This window comes from Fistularia commersonii, chromosome 17 (genome assembly GCF_037954325.1).
Source record: "Fistularia commersonii isolate RoL2024-O1a breed Wild chromosome 17, RoL_Fcom_v1.0, whole genome shotgun sequence".
Lineage (NCBI taxonomy): Eukaryota > Metazoa > Chordata > Actinopteri > Syngnathiformes > Fistulariidae > Fistularia > Fistularia commersonii.
Window position 1 is genome coordinate 14282796 of NC_141300.1, and position 18416 is coordinate 14301211.

An 18416-nucleotide genomic window follows, 5' to 3' on the forward strand; every position below is an offset into this window, starting at 1 on the left:
CACCGAGGACCGGATTTCTGCACTTTTTCATGAAACACGTGCAGATCAGACTTAACTTTTTCCCCTCCAATGTCCCACTCATGCAGGCTCAGAGCCACGACTCTGCAGGATTAGAGTTTAAGGTGGTCAGGGACCAATAGGAGACCTTTGGGAATGAATGAATGAATGAAGACACTGGTCTTGTGCTTCAAAGTGATGCGACTTTGGTCAGTAAGATCATCTGAATGTCATTTTCCAGCTTCTGTGAATTGAGGAAAGTAAGGTCGTGGCTGACGACTTTAAAATTCTCTCTCTTCAAACGCTTCTGCATTCGATTCTTTTTTAAAACTATCAGATGTTAACGGGTTTGTATGCTTTGGATAATCAGGGTTTTCACGGGTGGAGGGGCGCGTTCACCGATAGAAATAGCGAGAAGGAGGAACTATTGCCTGGAAATGATGCTTCGTGAGCACAAGGTGCCTCCAAAGACCATTTTCCTCCGTTCAACAAGCGCGTTAACGCCCGGCAGATTCAGTCGATCGGCGGCGGAGCCTCCGTGAAGCATCACACCGGGAATTATTCGAGATACCGTTCGCTGGTAAACACAGCCCCGGAGCTCTTCAGCTCTTCCCACTCCTGTGTACATTGGCTGCCGGAGCCGTCTTTGTATCCCATCGCCATAACAACCGCCATGCAGAACATACGAGCAAAGGGAAAAGCCCGAGTGATTTATATTTTTTTCTCACTTTGACTCGGAGATGCTGAGCGTCGCGGCTCCTCGTAGCTCGTTCGTGTGTGTGTGAGAATGAAGAAGCGGGATTCTGAAACAGGATGCACGATATGAAGCTGCAAAAGGTAGGTGTCAAAAAATCCGTCACTCCATTTCAATTCAGTTTACTTTCCTATTCTGGTGTTTTTAGCACCTCGGAAGAGTGAGATCCATGTGATTCCCACGTCTCCCTGGCAGGAAACCCTCAGGAACCCGGAGCGCTCAGACGGTTTCCGCGAAATGCTTGTGATTGGACCGGCTCTGGTGTGATCACACACACCTCCATCCTCGGCGACTAACATTTAACAATTTTGGATCTAAGTGGCTTAAGATCATCTTCATCTCTCATCAGTACATATCGACATGATATATCTTTGATCTAAGATATTTCCAAACTGGAAGAGCGCGCATATGTGTGTGTGTGTGTGTGTGTGTGTGTGTGTGAGAGAGAGAGCTGATCCATTGATGGAAACGGTTTTATTGACCCGTCTCAAGACTGCAATAAATGTCAACCTTCACATTTGGACTCTGGAGGATCTCGCGAAGCTCCGGTTTGGATGTTCTTTAGTGCGGTCTTCACTCCGTCGTGTTCCGTGCCTTTTTTTGTCCATCCTGTTTTAGTTTATACATCTTCTGCTCATGGTCCATTTGCTGGGCGTGATGGAACAGAAATAAAACCTGCGAGCAGAGAAGGAGGGAACAGGAGCTGCTTTCATCTCTGAGCTGCATTATTAAACACTCCATCCACATGAATCCCACATCACCCAATCACAGCTGTCTCTTTCTCCACTTCACCCCCCCCCCTCTTCTCCAACATCTCCCTCCATCAGGCAAACCTGAAGAAATTTATGGAGTATGTGCAGCAACGAAACATAGAGAAGGTCTCGAGGTTCCTGGAGAAAGGTCTGGACCCCAACTTCCACGATCCGGACTCAGGAGGTGAGGACGTCTTTCCCCGAAGGGACGCGATGAAGTGTCGTCCTAAACCCCGGAGCCTGTTTTTATTTCATCCCGTATCTTTTTTTTTTTTTTTTTTTTTCCTGGCGCTTTATCTGTTTCCCGTGTCCTCTCTGAAAAATGACCGCGTACGGCTTTTTGTGAAATAAGCCTTCTGCTTGTTCAGTAAAGCTGGATTACTCTCTCGGATAATCTCCTCATGTTTATTCAAAAGTTTGTCCGGCCATAAAAGAGATTTCTCTTTGGGGCGACCTGTAGTCCGGCAGAGGGTGTGTGAGGGCTCGGCGCCGCACCGGCAGGGAGATTTGCTCTGACTTCATTTGTTCTAACTTCATTTTGCAGAAAGCCCTCTGACCCTGGCCGTCCAGCTGGAGGGATGTGCGGATTTGATCAAGGTGCTAAAGAGCGGAGGCGCTCATTTGGACTTCCGGACAAAGGATGGCATCACGGCCCTCCACAAGGCCGTGCGCAGCAAGAACCACACCGCCCTCATCGTAAGTGGACTCTCGGGTTCCCGGAGAGGAGAGCTTGCGGGCGGAGTCCCTGAGCCACTACCGAACGCGTCGGGCCTCTCGAACATGCTAGCATATTCGACGAGTGTCCTCGTGTGTGTTTGTGTCACCTATATGAATGGGTTCAGATGAATCGCGTCATTGTTCTGTTACCGTCGTGTTTTCCAGAGAGCCGCCGTGTTAAATGTCACGGAGGCGTGTCCGTCGCGTTAGACTCGGTCTATCATGAACCGCGTAACTGGATTCTTGTGGTGGTCGGACCTTCATCCGCCCTCTTTCTTGACCCGCCAGACACTGCTGGACTTGGGGGCCTCACCTGATTATAAGGACAGCCGCGGGCTGACGCCCCTCTACCACAGCTCCATGGTGGGAGGAGATCCCTACTGCTGCGAGCTGCTGCTGCACGATCACGCGCGGGTCGGCTGCGTGGACGAAAACGGCTGGCAGGAGATCCATCAGGTAACCCGCCCGGACACGACGGCGGTGTGAAGGAAATACAAGTTTGTCATTCCAACCGCCGTAGAATCACGGCCGTAAGAGTAACTTTACCGGAGTGGGTCCAGATGGAGAACGAGCCGTGGAGGTCGGACGTACCCGCCTCACCCCGCCTGATGGTTTTATTTTCACTTGTCAGACGTTCCAGAGGTCCTTACGAGAGCGCAGGGGACATGAAACTTCTCTTCTTTTCAGAGAGGGCAGCACTTTTAATCAGTTCGCGGTCTGACGTGCGCATTCATAAAGGTTTTTTTTTTTTTAAATACATCGAGGCAACGGATGGAACGCCGTTTTTGTTTGTGTGCCGACTTTGCCTTTTCATCCGAGCAGCGGTAGAGCTGGAAGTCTGAGAGTCCTCGTAATGAAAACGCGCCCACGGGGCGACGGTTCATCTCCTCTGCGGCCGGAACCGAATTCGATCGCCTAGTAGACGTAATAGGTCGCAATAAGACATCGGAACTGGACAAAGACTGGATGATGAGAGCTTTTCAGCTTCAGTATTCTAATTGTCCAGTACGTCCCATGTAGGTGTGCTACCCAAAACCTTCTTATTGCCGGCAAACACTTTTGCCAGGCCAGAGCAGGAGAGCAAGAGAGATTAATTGCCGGGCACAACTTGCAACCGCTGCATTTTTTTTATTTTTTTTTTCACCAGTCCCTTTGCAGTTGTTCTCTGCTAACAAGGACATCTTTTGAGTTAAAATGTTGAATTCTTCCTTGCAGGCTTGTCGCTATGGCCACGTGCAGCATCTGGAACACTTGCTCTTCTACGGCGCCGACATGAGTGCTCAGAATGCATCAGGAAATACAGCCCTGCACGTGTGCGCGCTCTACAACCAGGTACCAGCTGTGTCCAAAGATACTGTATGCTTGGAGCGGCCGCTGTCGTCAATGGACGAGCGAATAACTGTCGATGTAAAGCGTACGGTCGGTGGTGGGCGGCGGTTTGCGCCGGAGCAGTGGAGTGAAGGCGTTGTGAATCTGACTTTTGGACGGGTTGCACGTATTCCTATCCCATCTCGCACCGACCGACGCTCTTCGCTATCTTTGCGTTTGATCGAGGCCGCAGTTTTCCTTAATCTTAAGTAGTCGTCGTTTGCAGCCTGAGATTAATCACGCCTTAATCGTTGGAGATCCTGCTCAAAGTCACCTGTGCTACGTGCACTCCATGGTTTTATTTTCAACATTGTGCTTCTATAATGTGTGTGACTGTGTTTGTCATTAGAAAGATAGACTAGCCTTCAATGTTTTGACCAGTGAGAAGGACCGGCTTGCCGCCGGTCGGCGTTAAACTCACAGATACCACAAGTTTGACGTCGTGAGTTTAGGCTGACATTTGATCCACGTGCGCAGTAAACGTGTAAACGTTTCGACCATGCGATAACTATGTCACTGACCAACATACTAACAAGCTAACTCTAGCCGTCCACTGAGGGTTTTAGTCAGCAAATACTCGCCGCTCAAATACCTGAAATTTGTCTCACAACGTGCATTCGACCGATAATGAATAATGAATCGGCAGTCGTGTCTTTCAAATGATATTCATCCATTTTTAACGGCTTCTAAAACATCCGATGGACCCGGTTCCTCCCTGAGACCTGTTGTGAAGGTTACGGCCGAAGTCCCCGCTCAAAGTCGGGATCTTCCCCCCCGATCGAGGTGCTTCCGTGTACAACGTCATGTATCGTTAGCATCCTTGGAAGCTACGCGGTTTAGATACTACAGGGGCTTGAAGGCAAGGAGAGTGTGTTTGAAATATGAATGAATGTTATATATAAGTAAAGATCGGGGGCACTGTGAGAGGAGGGCAGTGAAAACCAGGACACCCCTGGGAAACCATGAATAGTTTTGGAAATACAGCTCTGGCCTGTTTGGGCAGGAGCTGCTCAAAGATGAATATGGAAGTATGTGCTCTGGAAGATACAGCTTTGCGACTGCGTTCTTTATGAAGATTGAATGAGCTGCTCCTGCATTACAAGTCCAACAACCGTGCATGTTTTGTGTATGTCTGCTGCAGTTTTAAGTTGTACTGCAAACAGGGGTGTGTGTGTGTGTGTGTGTGTGTGTGTGTCGGGGGGGGGGGGGGGGGGGGGGGGTACAGTGTTTCGAGAGGTGCAGCATCAATACTTCATGCCAGTTGTTGGAAACATCCATGCGATCACGTTATTGTTTTGTTTCTCTTACGGCCACAGGTTTTTGTTTGAGAGAAACCGTCTGATCCACTGACTGATCATTTCTGCAGATTTTATCCAAGTTTTCACTCCGGTCAGATATTTTCCTTCCTTTTTCCCCTTCATTCTGCCTTTGGAAGCTGAACACCACGTCCGGCATATTGATCCCAGACAGTGTGTCTCAGCAGGGTTCCACAAAGCTTTTAAACAGGCCTCGCTTGAATGATAATGTTGGATGGCAGAAATAAATGGACGGGCAGAATTGACTTTGAGTCCAAACGGCTCCGATCGATATGTAAAGAGAACGATGAGGGGGCTGGAAGGACTGCCGGTGGCAGGATTAGTGAATAGAGACCATCTTGTGATGTTGTTATTCCATCCCGCGAGACCCTCTCTGCAATAACGCCCCACAGCTCGGTCGTCTTCATTCTCAACTACACGCCTGGTAAACTCGGCCACGGCGTCCTGTTCGGTCGTGTTCCCGTCACAGCTTCGTGAGCCGAGTCACGGACCCGAAGCGCGGCTCACACTGACCTCAGCGGCAGCGCTCGCTACAGTGTGCATCTCACACACACACACACACACACACACACACACACACGTATGTACGTAGCTGGTAATAATCGTCATTGATCGCGGAGGGGAGTGGAATAGAGTGGGCTACGGGTTCGGCAGATATGATCGAATCCAGGCTCCGCGGGCTCCTTTACCGGGAAAACAGAACCATGGGTGGAGGCTGGAGGACTGGTCACCACGGCGATGGAGAACATTAGGGGGAGACGGCACAGGGTAAACACAACTCTCTCGAACAACTTTATGACTTTAGATTTAATTTAAAAATGGCTTCTGCAAAGAAGCTACCCTTTGCTGTGGAAGATGGGGAAGAACCAAGGAATGGTGGCGTGAACGTCACGTTTGGGATAAGCTAACTTGGAAAACACGGCGGGGATACTGTGACAGTCGGACGACATAAAACCGGGAAAGAAATCAAAGCAGGTGGTGAACTCGGGGGGTTCGGGCCGAGCTGATGGGATGGCCGGGGCCCGCGGAGACTTCTGAACTGAAACAGAAGAACAAGATCAAGCAGACAGTCAAAAGAATGAGAAGGCACACAATAACAGGATGGCCTGCAGGCAAACTGTCAGCTCTGTTCAGGAAGGTTCCTCAGGATTAGGAGGACGCTTCACAAAGTGAAGGTCATCTTGGACACCGTGTCCAGCCCGCTCCATGACGTGCTGGTCGCATACAAATTTACAGCAATTTTATTTGTCCCCTGGGGGCAATTACTATACTATACTATATTACATAATATATGATATTATAGTGTCAGATACCGGAGTTTTGGCTTCACAACACAGCTCCGGTAACACGTGCATCTTTAGACATGTAATTAACTGAGTTCAGGAGGTCTTTTCTACCGTTACATGCCAGTCTTTGGCAACACGACGAGCTAATTTCCAAAACACATCATGAACGCCATTCCACAGACGCCGGTATCTGTTGAAAAGCAGGTACGAGGACCTTCGTTATCGAGCGCCTTTTTCCCCCCTTTTGAAAGTCCTATTCATTTCCACCTCCGGCCAACGTTATCAACGGAGACTTTCCTAATTGCTCCTGCTTTTACTCGTCCATCTTCTGAAAATGGTAGTTTCGCCGGCTGACGGATGGAAGTAGCATCGCCCGCTGGCTAATGACGTCATCTTCGAGTGCGGTCGGTATTTCTAAAGGTTTCTCCTCAGCATCTTTTTAACCTCCAGACACTTTGCGATGGAAAGTTGTGTGTAATGTACAGTTTGTGCAAACAACAGCAGGTCTTATCACAAGCGCCACAAAGAAATGCACAGCTGAAGGTTGCAGTGGATCAGACTTCTTTTCCCTTCCCTTCTTGTTGTCGGTCAAACAGAAGCACATGCCTGCACACGTGCACAACTCATCCTCTGCAATGCATTAACAGGCATGAGACTGCTGATTTCTATGAAAAGGTTGAACACCTCCGCAAATCGCCAAGTATCGTATCTACAATTTGCCCTTTATGGGTCTCCTACATCTCTCTGCCCCCCTCAAGGCCGAGGGGAGAGGATTTAGCCTCCGCCGTGTAAACACAAACCGCTCAGCAGAACCGTTCGGACCGAGAGTCTCGCCTTCTCTCGCCGTCCCTCGACGCAGATTGTTGTCTCGCATACAAATAAATGCTAGGGTGTTGCTATGCGACTTTTGCGATGATGACTGAGGTGACCCGTTAACTAGCTAAATTAACAGGTGACGAGAAAACAATCAGGTTTGTCTTGTCAAAATGACATGGCGACACAGCTTGTAGCCAAGAGGTGGCGAGGTAAACACCTCTAGCTACGTAAGCTACAGGGAGTGTGTTCAAGACTTAAATGATCTACATTGACTTTTCATTCATGGCAGAGCTGTCAGTTCACTCTCAGCTATCTCTGAATAGGAAGAGAGAAGCCTGTTTTGACCCTTATGACCAAAACGTACGTGCACGCTCTCCTGGAGCCCATAGGGAAAGCGTTGAGGTGCCTGTTTTCTCAGTGGAAAAAAAAAAGGATTTCACATGAGAGTCTAAAATTTACCGAAAAAAGGGGCGTTACGCTCCGAAGCAGCTGCCGGAACAGCGGTAGAATGTGATTTTAAACATTCCCTCCTTTTCTGCGTTTTTGTCGTGCGTCGCCCAGATCGCACCTGCGTTCAGCTAAATGCTCATCGACAAATGTGTGGAAGACGAATAATCTTTCGGTCACGGCAGCAAAGGGCGGCGCTCGCTGCGGCCCAGCCTGCACAGCCCTGAGTTTGTTCGACTGAATAGAAGAAGCCGTTCTTTACAATCCTGGTTGCAGATTGTACCATATTCAAGTAGAAGGGAGGAAATACAAGGTTTTGATCAAGTTTAATGTCTGATTGAATGATGCTTTTGGGAAGAGAAGCAACTGCTTGTAAAGAGCTTTTCCTTCCTGTTAGAATAAAAACTCCCAGATGTTTATGGGAATCTAGTTTTACCCTTTAGGGTTATTTCACTGTGTGGAGAAAGAACGGGTAATGGATTTCTGCATTCTGCAACCTGGTTTTGGAGGTTTTTGTTGTCTTGAATGTGAAACCCGGATGTGCAGGAGTGGCCGGTATTCACGGGTAAAACTAGAATCAAAGAAAGAAGGATCTCGCGTGGCGTCCGTCCAAACCTTTGTTGTGAGCTGCCGCTCCGTCTGCTGGAAAGGGAGTTCCTTTAAAAGTTAGACGCCATGAAAAGCAAAGCTTCCTTCGGAGGAATGTGCCAAATCTGCTCCTTCCATTCTAATGAGCGAAGGAATCCTCCAACATGGCTGTGCGAGGGACCATCTGCCGCCCGTGCAAACGCCACCCACCCCACTTAGAACTGTTAAGTACTCGACTAAATCTGGTTTGTCTTCAGATGTTGATGCTAATGGATTCGCATCTACCGACGACTGGAGTGGTTTTCCGAATTAATTTTAAGAGGAGGGGTTTTTTTTTTTGTGAGTAGAGCAATAAACTGTGGCACGCCGCTCTCTTATTGGACCATCCGGGAATTTATTCTTAGATTGTTGACGAAGGATGCGGCCCGCCGTCTCAGGAGCATTTCGAATGCGAGGGCTGTTGTGTTTTGCAAGTCGTGTTTGCAGCAGCAGCAGCAGCAGCAGCAGCAGCAGCAGCGCCACTTTGAAAGATTGTTATCACCTTTTAATTTCCTCACTGGTGACGAGCAGCTGTGCCGTGACTGACAGCTGATCGGAGCGGCGGGGAAGAAGCCGTTAATAGTCGCAGAGCAAATGGTTTTTCTGAATGTGGTCAAATTTGGCAAAGTGTGTGTGTCTGTGTGTGTAATCCACTTTCACTTTACTCAAAACGCAGCCCGATGAGTGTATTTAAAGTACAAAATAATGTTAGTTCTACAGTTTGTCCGCATGATTTCCTAGAAGAATCATAATCGGTTGTATTCTGGGGGTTAACTCCAACCCTTTGCTCCCGGTTAACCCTAACCTTTACACCAGGGGACCAAAAACTCAGTTTATTTGATGTCAAGGGGGCCGGACCATTCAAATTATTACCTAGAAGTAACACTAAGTCCAAATTTTTCCTTTGTTTTAGTGTAAAGGAGGTAAACAGGTAAATTATAAAAATCTTTAGGTGTAATGAACCGTTCCTCTAAAAAATACATGATGAATTAATATTAAAAATTGATATTAAAAGAGAATTGATGAAATCACAAAATTACACCCTAAAAATATTGTTGAGTTAGAAAGAGAAAATCTTGTCACAGTGGGAAAAATTGCCACTAGAATTTATTCGAAAATGGATCGGTAATATGTATAAGAGGTATAATGTTTACAAGGCTATTCTGGTTATTAAACCAATCTTTTTAATTTTGCCGTTTTTTTTTTTCTTCTTGCTATTGTTTTGGGTTTTTCTTTTGATAGAAATAAGAAAAGAAAAGATCATTTTAACAAAATCACTAGACTTTTTTTTTTTTTTTAGCAAAAACTCATTTTGGTTTTCTAATTTTGAAGTAAAAAATACATCACAAAGTGACTTTTTCACTTTTTCCTTACCCGTTTTTTTTTTTTTGAAACCCACTGTATAAACCCCCGGATCCATGTGAGAAAAGAGGCGCGGTACGCACTAACTCAAAGATTTGATTTCAGGCAAGGGGCCACAAAATATTGTTCCGAGGGCCGCAATTGGCCCGCGGGCCGTGAGTTTGACACCCCTGACTTACACTTTGCTAAAGGTTAACTCTAACCCTTTAGTGAGGGTTAAACCTAATCCTTTAGTGAGGATTAGCCCTAATGCTATGCTGACAGTCAACCCTAACCTAACATTTGTTTTGACAACCCCCTGGTTCTGGTACACAGTGATCAGTGTCACTCAAATATTTCCCAGAGTCAGTGCATTAAGATGTTCTTAACATTTAAAAGGCCAGTCTCGTGTGTTTCCGGTATGTGTGTGTGTGTGTGTGTGTGTGAGTGTAAAATCGAGCGTATGCTGCTTTGGTAGCAGCTGAGTAGATCACAGTGCTAATAGCTCTGCTAGAATTTCTTTCTGCGGGTTATTTTTTTTTTTCCCCCCATGTTAGTCGGCGCCGTCAGACATGATGATTCATGTGCTTCTGAGAGTTAACACGTTGGGTGATTGAATAAATTAGTTGTGCAGTTAAACTGTACAAACCTCAGAGATATGATCTGAATGTCCTGCTCGGGTCGCCCGAGTGTCGAGCCTGGACTGCCGGGCCGCTCATGGATCGAGACTCGCTCGTCCTGTTAATTCCGCGCTCGCTGTTAAATTATATATCGACCGGCCGACAGCCGGCGCGGAGGGCTGGCACCGTTTATCAATCTGCGGCGGTTTCTTGCCCCCAGGTGTCTTTGTACGTTTAGCTTGTACAAAAAGTGTCGGTGTTTTTATACATAATAGAGCATGTAATTAAATGTTTTTTTTGGGGGGGTTGTAAACCATTCCTTATATCAGAGTCATTATAGATTAGCGCCGCTTTGAGTCTCATAATTGAGTTTGAGTATTACTGCAGGGGCAGCCATCTTTACCGGAGAGCCAGGGAGTGAATTTGAAGCAGGACGTGTCACCTTACCCTCGGCCGCTTGAAGAATGCTGCTTTCAAACTCCATGTATCATTCAAGGAACGCGTGGACTCTACTTCTTCACCGGCGGAGGGTCTATCAAACAAAATGTGCCGGACCGCTGGCGATCCGGCGCTGCGCGGTGCGGTTTCTCCACGCCGGCGCGCTCGGCTTGCTTTCCGCACATCGGCTCATCTCTCATCGGGCGGCGAGCGCAGGAGATCTATTCAAATGATTGCCCGGGAAGAGTATGGAAGTCCAGTCTGGACGCCATTGAAACGGTCTTCTTCAGGGACGGGGTTTACCAGATGGCCTCTGACTCTCCTAGCGGCTCTGCTAGCAGCTCCTTAGCCTTTTCAAGCAGCGGTTAGCGCCAGGGAGGACCGTCTCCTCTGCCGTGGACGCACCGCCGTCAGGCCTTTGAACGTTGTTCCCGATGTCCCTGGAGGACGTTCGTTCATTTGAATGGAAGTATTTCCACTCCGCGGCATAAACGGGTGAAAATGATGTGGATCTTGTAACGTCTTTGACCAGGAAACGAAGGATCAAATCTGCCCTCCTCACCATCAGCCAGGAGCCACTCGCAGTCAGAGGGAGTTGAGAGGAACTGATTTAAAAGCCGAGGTCCAGATGGACGTGTTCTTCCTCAAAGTCGTCGAGGAGGCCGGACACGCCTGGACCGGGGAAGAGGGTCGGAGTGAAATTGAGACAAAGAAATAAGCGACAAACCATCGCAAAGAGGTCTCGTCATTTCAGTCGGTCTCATTTTCTCCTCGAAACTCAGCGGGTCCTGAAGCGTTAAGTTCTCGTCACCCCGTCGTGAAAGCAGACATCCTCTCTGTTAATGTCTGACATCGAGCGATTCATACCTAAATATGCAAAATCCACTTCTGTTTCAACAACATAACAGTTTTATTCCACTCGTATTCGTATGAATGCACTCGGGTCCGTTCGGCTCTCAAGGCCGCACGTGTTCCGGAGAAACGGGGAAACGCTTTCTCGTTCTAACCGCAGTTGATGGTTTCAACTTGTTTCCTTGGAGCCGAAGCTTTGCAGCCGTCACACCCGACACCCGAACCTCCGACGTCCCGATGCGGGTCCTGCAGACGACCGCTGTCCCCCGAATTCTCCTGATCTGCTGGCCCTTCTGATCACGGCGGTTGGTTTCCGTGTGCGGAGGGCGATCTCCTGGAACCACGTGTTCCCGTCTACGCGATTCCCACCTGATCAAGTCCCTCCTGTTTCTCATGATTTATATATTTATACCGAAGCTTCTTGTTTTCCCCTGAAACTCTGTGGGATCTGAGATTTACATTCTGTCTGGAGCGTTTTCATCTTCCAGGACCTGCAGTGTATTTTATACACACACACACCCTGTACAGGGAGACCAATTAGTGGTGGCAGTGTGTGTATGTGTGTGTGTGTGTGTGGGGTGTGTGTGTGTGTGTTACACATATTGCACACTATAAGACTGGTATACAATGATCTTTAAACACAGGGTGTGTGTTTCCATCCAGGACAGCTGTGCTCGAGTCCTCCTGTTCCGAGGCGCCAACAAGGAGATCAAGAACTACAACAGCCAAACTGCCTTTCAGGTGTGTGTGTGTGTGTGTGTGTGTGTGCGCCACCGAGCCCGAGAGCGTCGTGACAACGGCGCCGCACCGACTTCACCGCGCGGTGGCTCAGCCCCCCCTCCGGGCTCTGTCTGAATCACAGGCTCGGCGTTTGACGTCTGTGAAATTGACACCGACACAGATTTCCTCAGCAGATCAAACTTAATTTGTTTGCACACACACACACACAATCACACACACACACACACACAGCAGCCACAGTGCGGCCGCTCGTCCGCAAAATTTAATCGAATCTGAAAAAATATATGCATCGATGACTCAGACGGAGACCGGAAATGTGACGGACCTCTCTGTTCTGCTCCATATCCAGGTGGCCATCATAGCAGGGAACTTTGATTTGGCTGAGATCATAAAGGTCCACAAAGCATCAGATGTTGGTAAGCGGACAGATATGGTAAGATCTCAGAGGCCCACTCTGTGTTTTCGGCGCAGGCAGTAATGTTGCATCAGCCAGACAGCCAGACAGACAGACAGACAGACAGACACGGGGGTGGAGAAGTGGAACCACCAGGACGCATGGCTGGATGTGGGAGTAGTGGAAGGGTGGAAGCATGTCTGCATGGTATCAGCGGCACGCCGGATCTATCCCGGCGCAGCGCGCACTCACGGAAAACCTCTGCCATCTGGTGGAAACGGGAAGTAACACGTCCCCTCCTGAATCCTCGGCGAGGAACCCGCGCCTCCCGGATGAAACCCGGGCCGGTCCCCGAGGCCGGCGCTGGCAGACGGCTAAACCCATTCTGTCGTAATCTGTACCAACAATTGGCTCCGTTACAACAGCTTCCCTCGTCCACTTCAATAAATTAATATTTGATTTCCCACGTTCTCCGTTGAAGTCCGTTCGAAGAGAGGCGAAAAGTCGTATCGGTTCCCGCAGCTGCCGATCTGGGTCGACGGCTTTCTGTGTCCTGTCAGTGCCTTTCAGGGAGACGCCCTCCTACACCAACCGTCGGCGGGTCGTGCCCGGCCCCATGCCCTCCCCACGCTCACTGCTCCGCTCCGCCAGCGACAACAACCTGAACGGCGACCACGACCACCTCCGCGGCCCGGGCCCCAGGGAGACGCGTGGGCGCCAGGGCCACTCGCCGGTCCCCTCGCTGCGCAGCCTGCCCGCTCTGGGCCAGCAGCAGAGCAGCCTCGGGGAGGTACGACACCCGGCAGCCGGCTCCGCCTAAAGCGGGGGCGATCACACTTTTCCAGCATGCGGGCTACTTATAAAATTACCAAACCAAATGATCTACCCATGAGAAAAATGCAAAACATTCTTTAAACGTACAATGTATGTTGATGTACCTCGCATAACCGCATGAGCTAATGTTGCACGACACAAAATAACGTTTTTTTGTCATGACTCACGTTCACTCTGATGACTTGCAGTGATTCGAATCATAGTAGCTGCACAGTAGCTGCTGACGGACGGCCTTATTGAACCCTGCTTCGCTTTTGAAGTTTGTTGTGTGAAAAGCGACAGCTGTCCGGACAAATGGGATTTTAGTTCCTTCGCTCGCTTTTCGGCGGGACGTCCGTGTGGTATTTTCCACCGCCGGTCTGAAAATGCGGCCCCGCATTACCCATCTTGGGTATTGCGATGGTAGACCGACTGATGAGGCGAACGCACTTTGAAAATGTCATCGTGAAAAAAAAAGTTCTCCCTATTCCGTAAGAAAGTGATACGTTTTTGTCTTCTTACTCGGTCCGGCTACCCCGCTCATTTTAGACCCTGTTGTAAGTTTAAGAGAAAAAACTGAGGGCTAAAAGTTGGCGGTAACTTGCTGACAAGCTTGTTTTTTTGTGCATGCGCAGTGACCTCGGTGTCAGAAAAAAATTAGATGTCATCTGACCGGCTGCCCTGCATATCAGTCAGGTTACAGGATGAATGATAGGCTGATGTATATATTTTTTTTAATGTCATGCGATCTACCAGTATTACCCGTCCGACTTCCTAAAGGAAGTTAGTAGTTAAGCAGTTTTTTTCTTTAAATGTACATCCGGTATTTCTGTCGTACCTTTTGCTTGTTTTTTTTTCTTTCTTTTATCAGCCAGGTTGCTTTTGAAAAGAGACCAATCTCAGTGAGCTTTTTTTTAAAATCAAATTAAAAAAAGAAAAAAAAAAAGCAAATTTCTCTATGTGCCTTCCAACCGGTCTGCTCCTCAGTTAAAGTTAAGACAATTCATATTTCATTGTATTCTTATTCTTCCTCCTTTGTACTATTATCTATTACTGTTATGTTTTTACTTGAAATTCTGGCACAACAATTTCCTTCGGGATAAATAAAGTTGTTCTGATCTCATCTCATCTCTCCGCCGTAGAGCCGTCACGGCGAGATCCCCGACAGCAGCCTCCAGAGCACCGGCAGCTCCAGGTCCTCCCATTCCCGCTCACCTTCACTGCATCACCTGCACGAGGAGGACAAGCCCGTGCCCAGAAGATCCCACAGCCACGGCTACCCTCACGGCCACGGCCCCCGGGGACGGCTGAGGTCGGTCTGCTTTTACACACAACCCGCTTCACCGCGCACGTCTGCTCTTCATTGAAATACTTCATCAAAAATTGGGATTTTTTTTTGTCCCGATGCTGGGGTTTTTAAACTCACGGTGATGTTTGAACTGGGTTTCAAAAGCGGAAAAGTGTGCGCGTTCAGGGGTTTTGACCCGATCCGCCACCCCTGCCGCCGTCAACCGCTGGGAATTAAGTTGCCAGAACATCGATCAGAGGGAAAGCATATATTTACTGTCATCACGCACTTGGAGGGACCTCGTTAGCCGTATCTCTGTGTCCGTCTCCGTGGCAGCGTAATGATGTGTTTCTTCAGAGGATGGTAAACCGCTGGGATTTTTGTTGCCGTTTTTCTACAGGAAGTCATTTTAAAGGAGCAGATATAAACAGATGGAGAGATGGAGATAGAACGTCGCAACACACTGATCGTTAGCAAGTTTTTGCAAATGAGGAAAACCTCACTTAGCGTCACTTTCTCCAGGATTTCTCCCCAAAACAGGCAGGTGGAATTTATAAGAATTTTGCTGGGAAAAGTTACAAAACAGGAAATAATCAGAAGTCAGGCCACTGTGTGTGTGTGTGTGTGTGTGAGAGAGAGAGAGAGAGATATGGACAGACCGGGAACTTCCTTAAATTACACCCATGATTAATGGCATCTTCAAGGGGCCACTCAGGTCAGAACATCTTGCCGGGGGATTGAACCATCAGTCTGCAGACTCAGGATTGAGGCGTTACTCCCGGGCAACGAGACAAAACTCCCCTCGGCGATCGTCAAACGGGCGTCTCGCTGGCACGAGGATGATTGACAGGCGGATGGAGGTGGTTCACCAGCACTGTGTTTGTTAGGCTCTTCATTCTGATGGTGTCATCAACTTACAACACACCCTCACCCTCTTAAAATTATCGCCTAAGTCATTTTTTTACAACATTTTTTTTTTTTTTTTTTTTTGCCTAAATCATCTCCTCATGATGCTGGCGACCTCTGTCAAAATTGCCTACATCCTCAGTTAAACAGATTGTGCTATTTTACCCCTTTAGTAGAAATTGCCCGTGTCAAGAGTGTGTCGAATGGTTCAGTTTTTTTGTGTTTCCTGAAAAATCTGAAAAAATGACTTAGACGATTATTTTAAGAGGGTGACTACATGCTCAATGTGATCCTGGGCTGCTGCACACTGCCGTGTGTGTGTGTGTGTGTTTGTGTGTGTGTGTGTGTGTGCTACCTGACACCATCTTGGACAGAACCTAGCCTTTGCTCTCCAAGTCTAACCTGCACTCTGGAGACCTCAGTGAGCGCTTCTTCACTGTGTGTGTGTGTGTGTGTGTGTGTGTGTGTGTGTGTGTGTGTGTGTGCGCGCATGTGTGTGTGTGTGTGTGGGGAGCGTTTGGAAAAGCTGAATCTGGTATCCTGGATGCAACTTTGCACCCAGGTTGCACTTCTACCCTTTGATTGACAGATAAACATCTCCTCAGAGGACTTAAAAAGACCTCCGTTTGTCAATTATTATTATTTTTTTTTTTATAAAATCAGGGTTCTCCTGTGTGAAGAGGTGCACAAAGAAGGCAACCTGCCTTTCACAGATCTGGTCTGCAGCACACACACCTGTGTTACCTGTGTGACTGCAATGCAGCAGCTGTAATGCGGACAGAGAAATCCACAACTGATCGGGAACGAAACTCCGGAGTGAAGTTCTGAACGTCGCCACGGGGATGATGGGATGTTGATGTCAGGAGTGGTTTATCGAGTTTAATTCTACGTTTGCATAAAACTGCTATGTGGTCGGTGAAGACAGCGGGGCATCGTCGGGGAGGCAAAGGGGGCGGGAGGTTAATGTAGTCGGGTACTTGTTGCTTCGCTAAAAAAAACTCACAAACTCGGCAGCGCTCTGCGCAACAATTTCACAACAAATTCCGGAGCAAGTTATAAAAGCGTATTTACGAGGTTAAGCCTGCTCAAACTGCGATGGCAAAGCGTCACCGTGCAAACAGACGCGCCTCCACTTCAACCGGGGTCTACGATCCTCCTGCACGACCAGACACGCCCACGTTTGGAAAGCAAATACCGGATGCGACCAAACAGGAGAGACAGGATCATCGGATGCAGAATCCAGGGCTATTCTGTGAGAAGCTGCTGCATCCCAGCAGCTTTATTTTATTACATCTTTCATAGCATTTGCAACCCTTAATTCCCTTGGCCTGCATGTGATGTGGGCAGGTGAAATACTTTATTTCCAAGTATTTCACCCGGCTGTGCAGGCCGGGCGTTAAGTTACCTCGCCATCAGTGGATTCACTGACGGCGGTCGCCATATCAACAGTGATCGGATCTAAAGCGGATTTTCCGTTTGTTGGATTCATTACCTGTTCAAACACGCTTTCATGTTTATTTCGTAAATCTTTAATATCCCCCGCTCCGAAGCAACAACCAGCACTGGTCGGCAGAATAACAAACTTTTTCTGCCGAAGATGGAATTCGTTGCTTTTGATGAGAAATCAAATACAAACGGATGCTGGTGAAAGTAAAGTTACGGAGTCATTCGGAGGAATGAACGAACAGCAAACCAACAGTTTGGACCGCAAAACACCTCAAATGCTGCCTTCCTTCCTTCCTTATCCACACCTTTTGCTTCGGAACCCCCCGTCCGACACGTGGAGACGTCCGCCCGGCCCTCACTGGCGGTCGGACATTAACCCTCATATTATGTTAAGGGTCAATTTGACCCATTTCACCCATTGATCCAATGGGTCAAATTGACCCTTAACATAATATGAGGGTTAAGTTAACGCCCCTCCAACCCATGTGGTGCTGTTTTGGAAACAGGAGGGACTTGGAATGGGTGGAGGTGTGGAGGTGTGGAGGTGTGGAGGTGTGGAGGTGTGGAGGTGTGGAGGTGTGGAGGTGTGGAGGGGGGTCACAATGGTTTGAACGATGGGTGAAGACGAGTTACTTCAGAAGTCCCGGTGAATCCATGAACTCTGTTGCATCCCTGCGGTGGGTGTTGACATGGCAGCGTGTTTGATGGCGGTTTACAGTGTTTGCGTGGAGGAGATCCTCAGAAAGGATAAGATAAGATAAGATAAGATAAGATAAGATAAGAACAACTTTATTAATCCCGAAGGAAATTGTTGCGCCAGAGTTACAGCAAATATAACAGTAATAATTCATAAAAAGAAAAAGGCAGAATTAGAAATAAAAATAAACTATACAGTGTCTTAGTAAACAAGTGATAAAACTATACGTGTCTTAGTAACAAGTGAGGTAATGAGTGCACAATAGTATGATAAAAGGAAAAATAAAAAGGAAAAATAACCCTAACCCTAAGGGTTAGGGTTGAAGAATGTAAATGTTTTTGATTTTCAGTCTTGCCGCAAAAGGCCAGAAAGAAACGCTGTGATAGCAAAATAATCCGACTTTAATCGAGATTGTAATCCATAATCCCAGTCCCTCCAGGTGTGTGTTAGAGAGAAGCAGGGAATCAGCTTCCGGCCGCCAATAATCGGTCAATTGATACCTTTGGTCCTGATTGCCTTCAAGTCAGGGATTGAGCTTCTGAGTCCATCAGATCCTGCAGGTGTGATGATGTGAATGCAACAGTTGTAGTGACAGAGGGATGAATGGAGAAAGAGGCGGAGCTCTGGTGCTGCTGTGGAGAGCTCACCAGGAGGGAGGGTGAAGAGGAGGAGGAGGAGGAAGAGGAGGAGGAGGAGGAAGAGGAAGAAGAGGAGGAGGAGGAGGAAGAGGAGGAGGAGGAGGAGGCACTGCTGAGGAAGGGGGAAGGATGAGGAGGGCAGAATCAAAGTGAAAGAATTGG

At 48.1% G+C, this 18416-nt stretch overlaps 1 protein-coding gene across 9 annotated transcripts in view; it reads left to right on the plus strand.

The window, feature by feature from the left end:
• The first annotated feature begins 1578 nt into the window (after window positions 1-1578).
• The window catches only part of LOC147225293 (SH3 and multiple ankyrin repeat domains protein 3-like), a 69460-nt gene continuing 52622 nt past the window's right edge, over window positions 1579-18416 (plus strand). For 7 of the 9 annotated variants that reach the window (XR_015107382.1, XR_015107385.1, XR_015107383.1 and 4 more), the window contains exons 1-8: window positions 1585-1687; window positions 2048-2199; window positions 2509-2676; window positions 3436-3552; window positions 11995-12072; window positions 12422-12488; window positions 13027-13256; window positions 14422-14591. Coding sequence is in view for 5 of the 9 variants with exons in the window: in XM_086163372.1 (XP_086019498.1) it covers window positions 1597-1687; window positions 2048-2199; window positions 2509-2676; window positions 3436-3552; window positions 11995-12072; window positions 12422-12488; window positions 13027-13256; window positions 14422-14591 (1073 nt within the window). In the remaining 4 variants the exon portion in view is untranslated. Of the gene's footprint in view, window positions 1688-2047; window positions 2200-2508; window positions 2677-3435; window positions 3553-11994; window positions 12073-12421; window positions 12489-13026; window positions 13257-14421; window positions 14592-18416 lie in introns of those variants that run through there. The other 2 variants (XM_086163376.1, XM_086163373.1) reach the window with 2 other exon arrangements.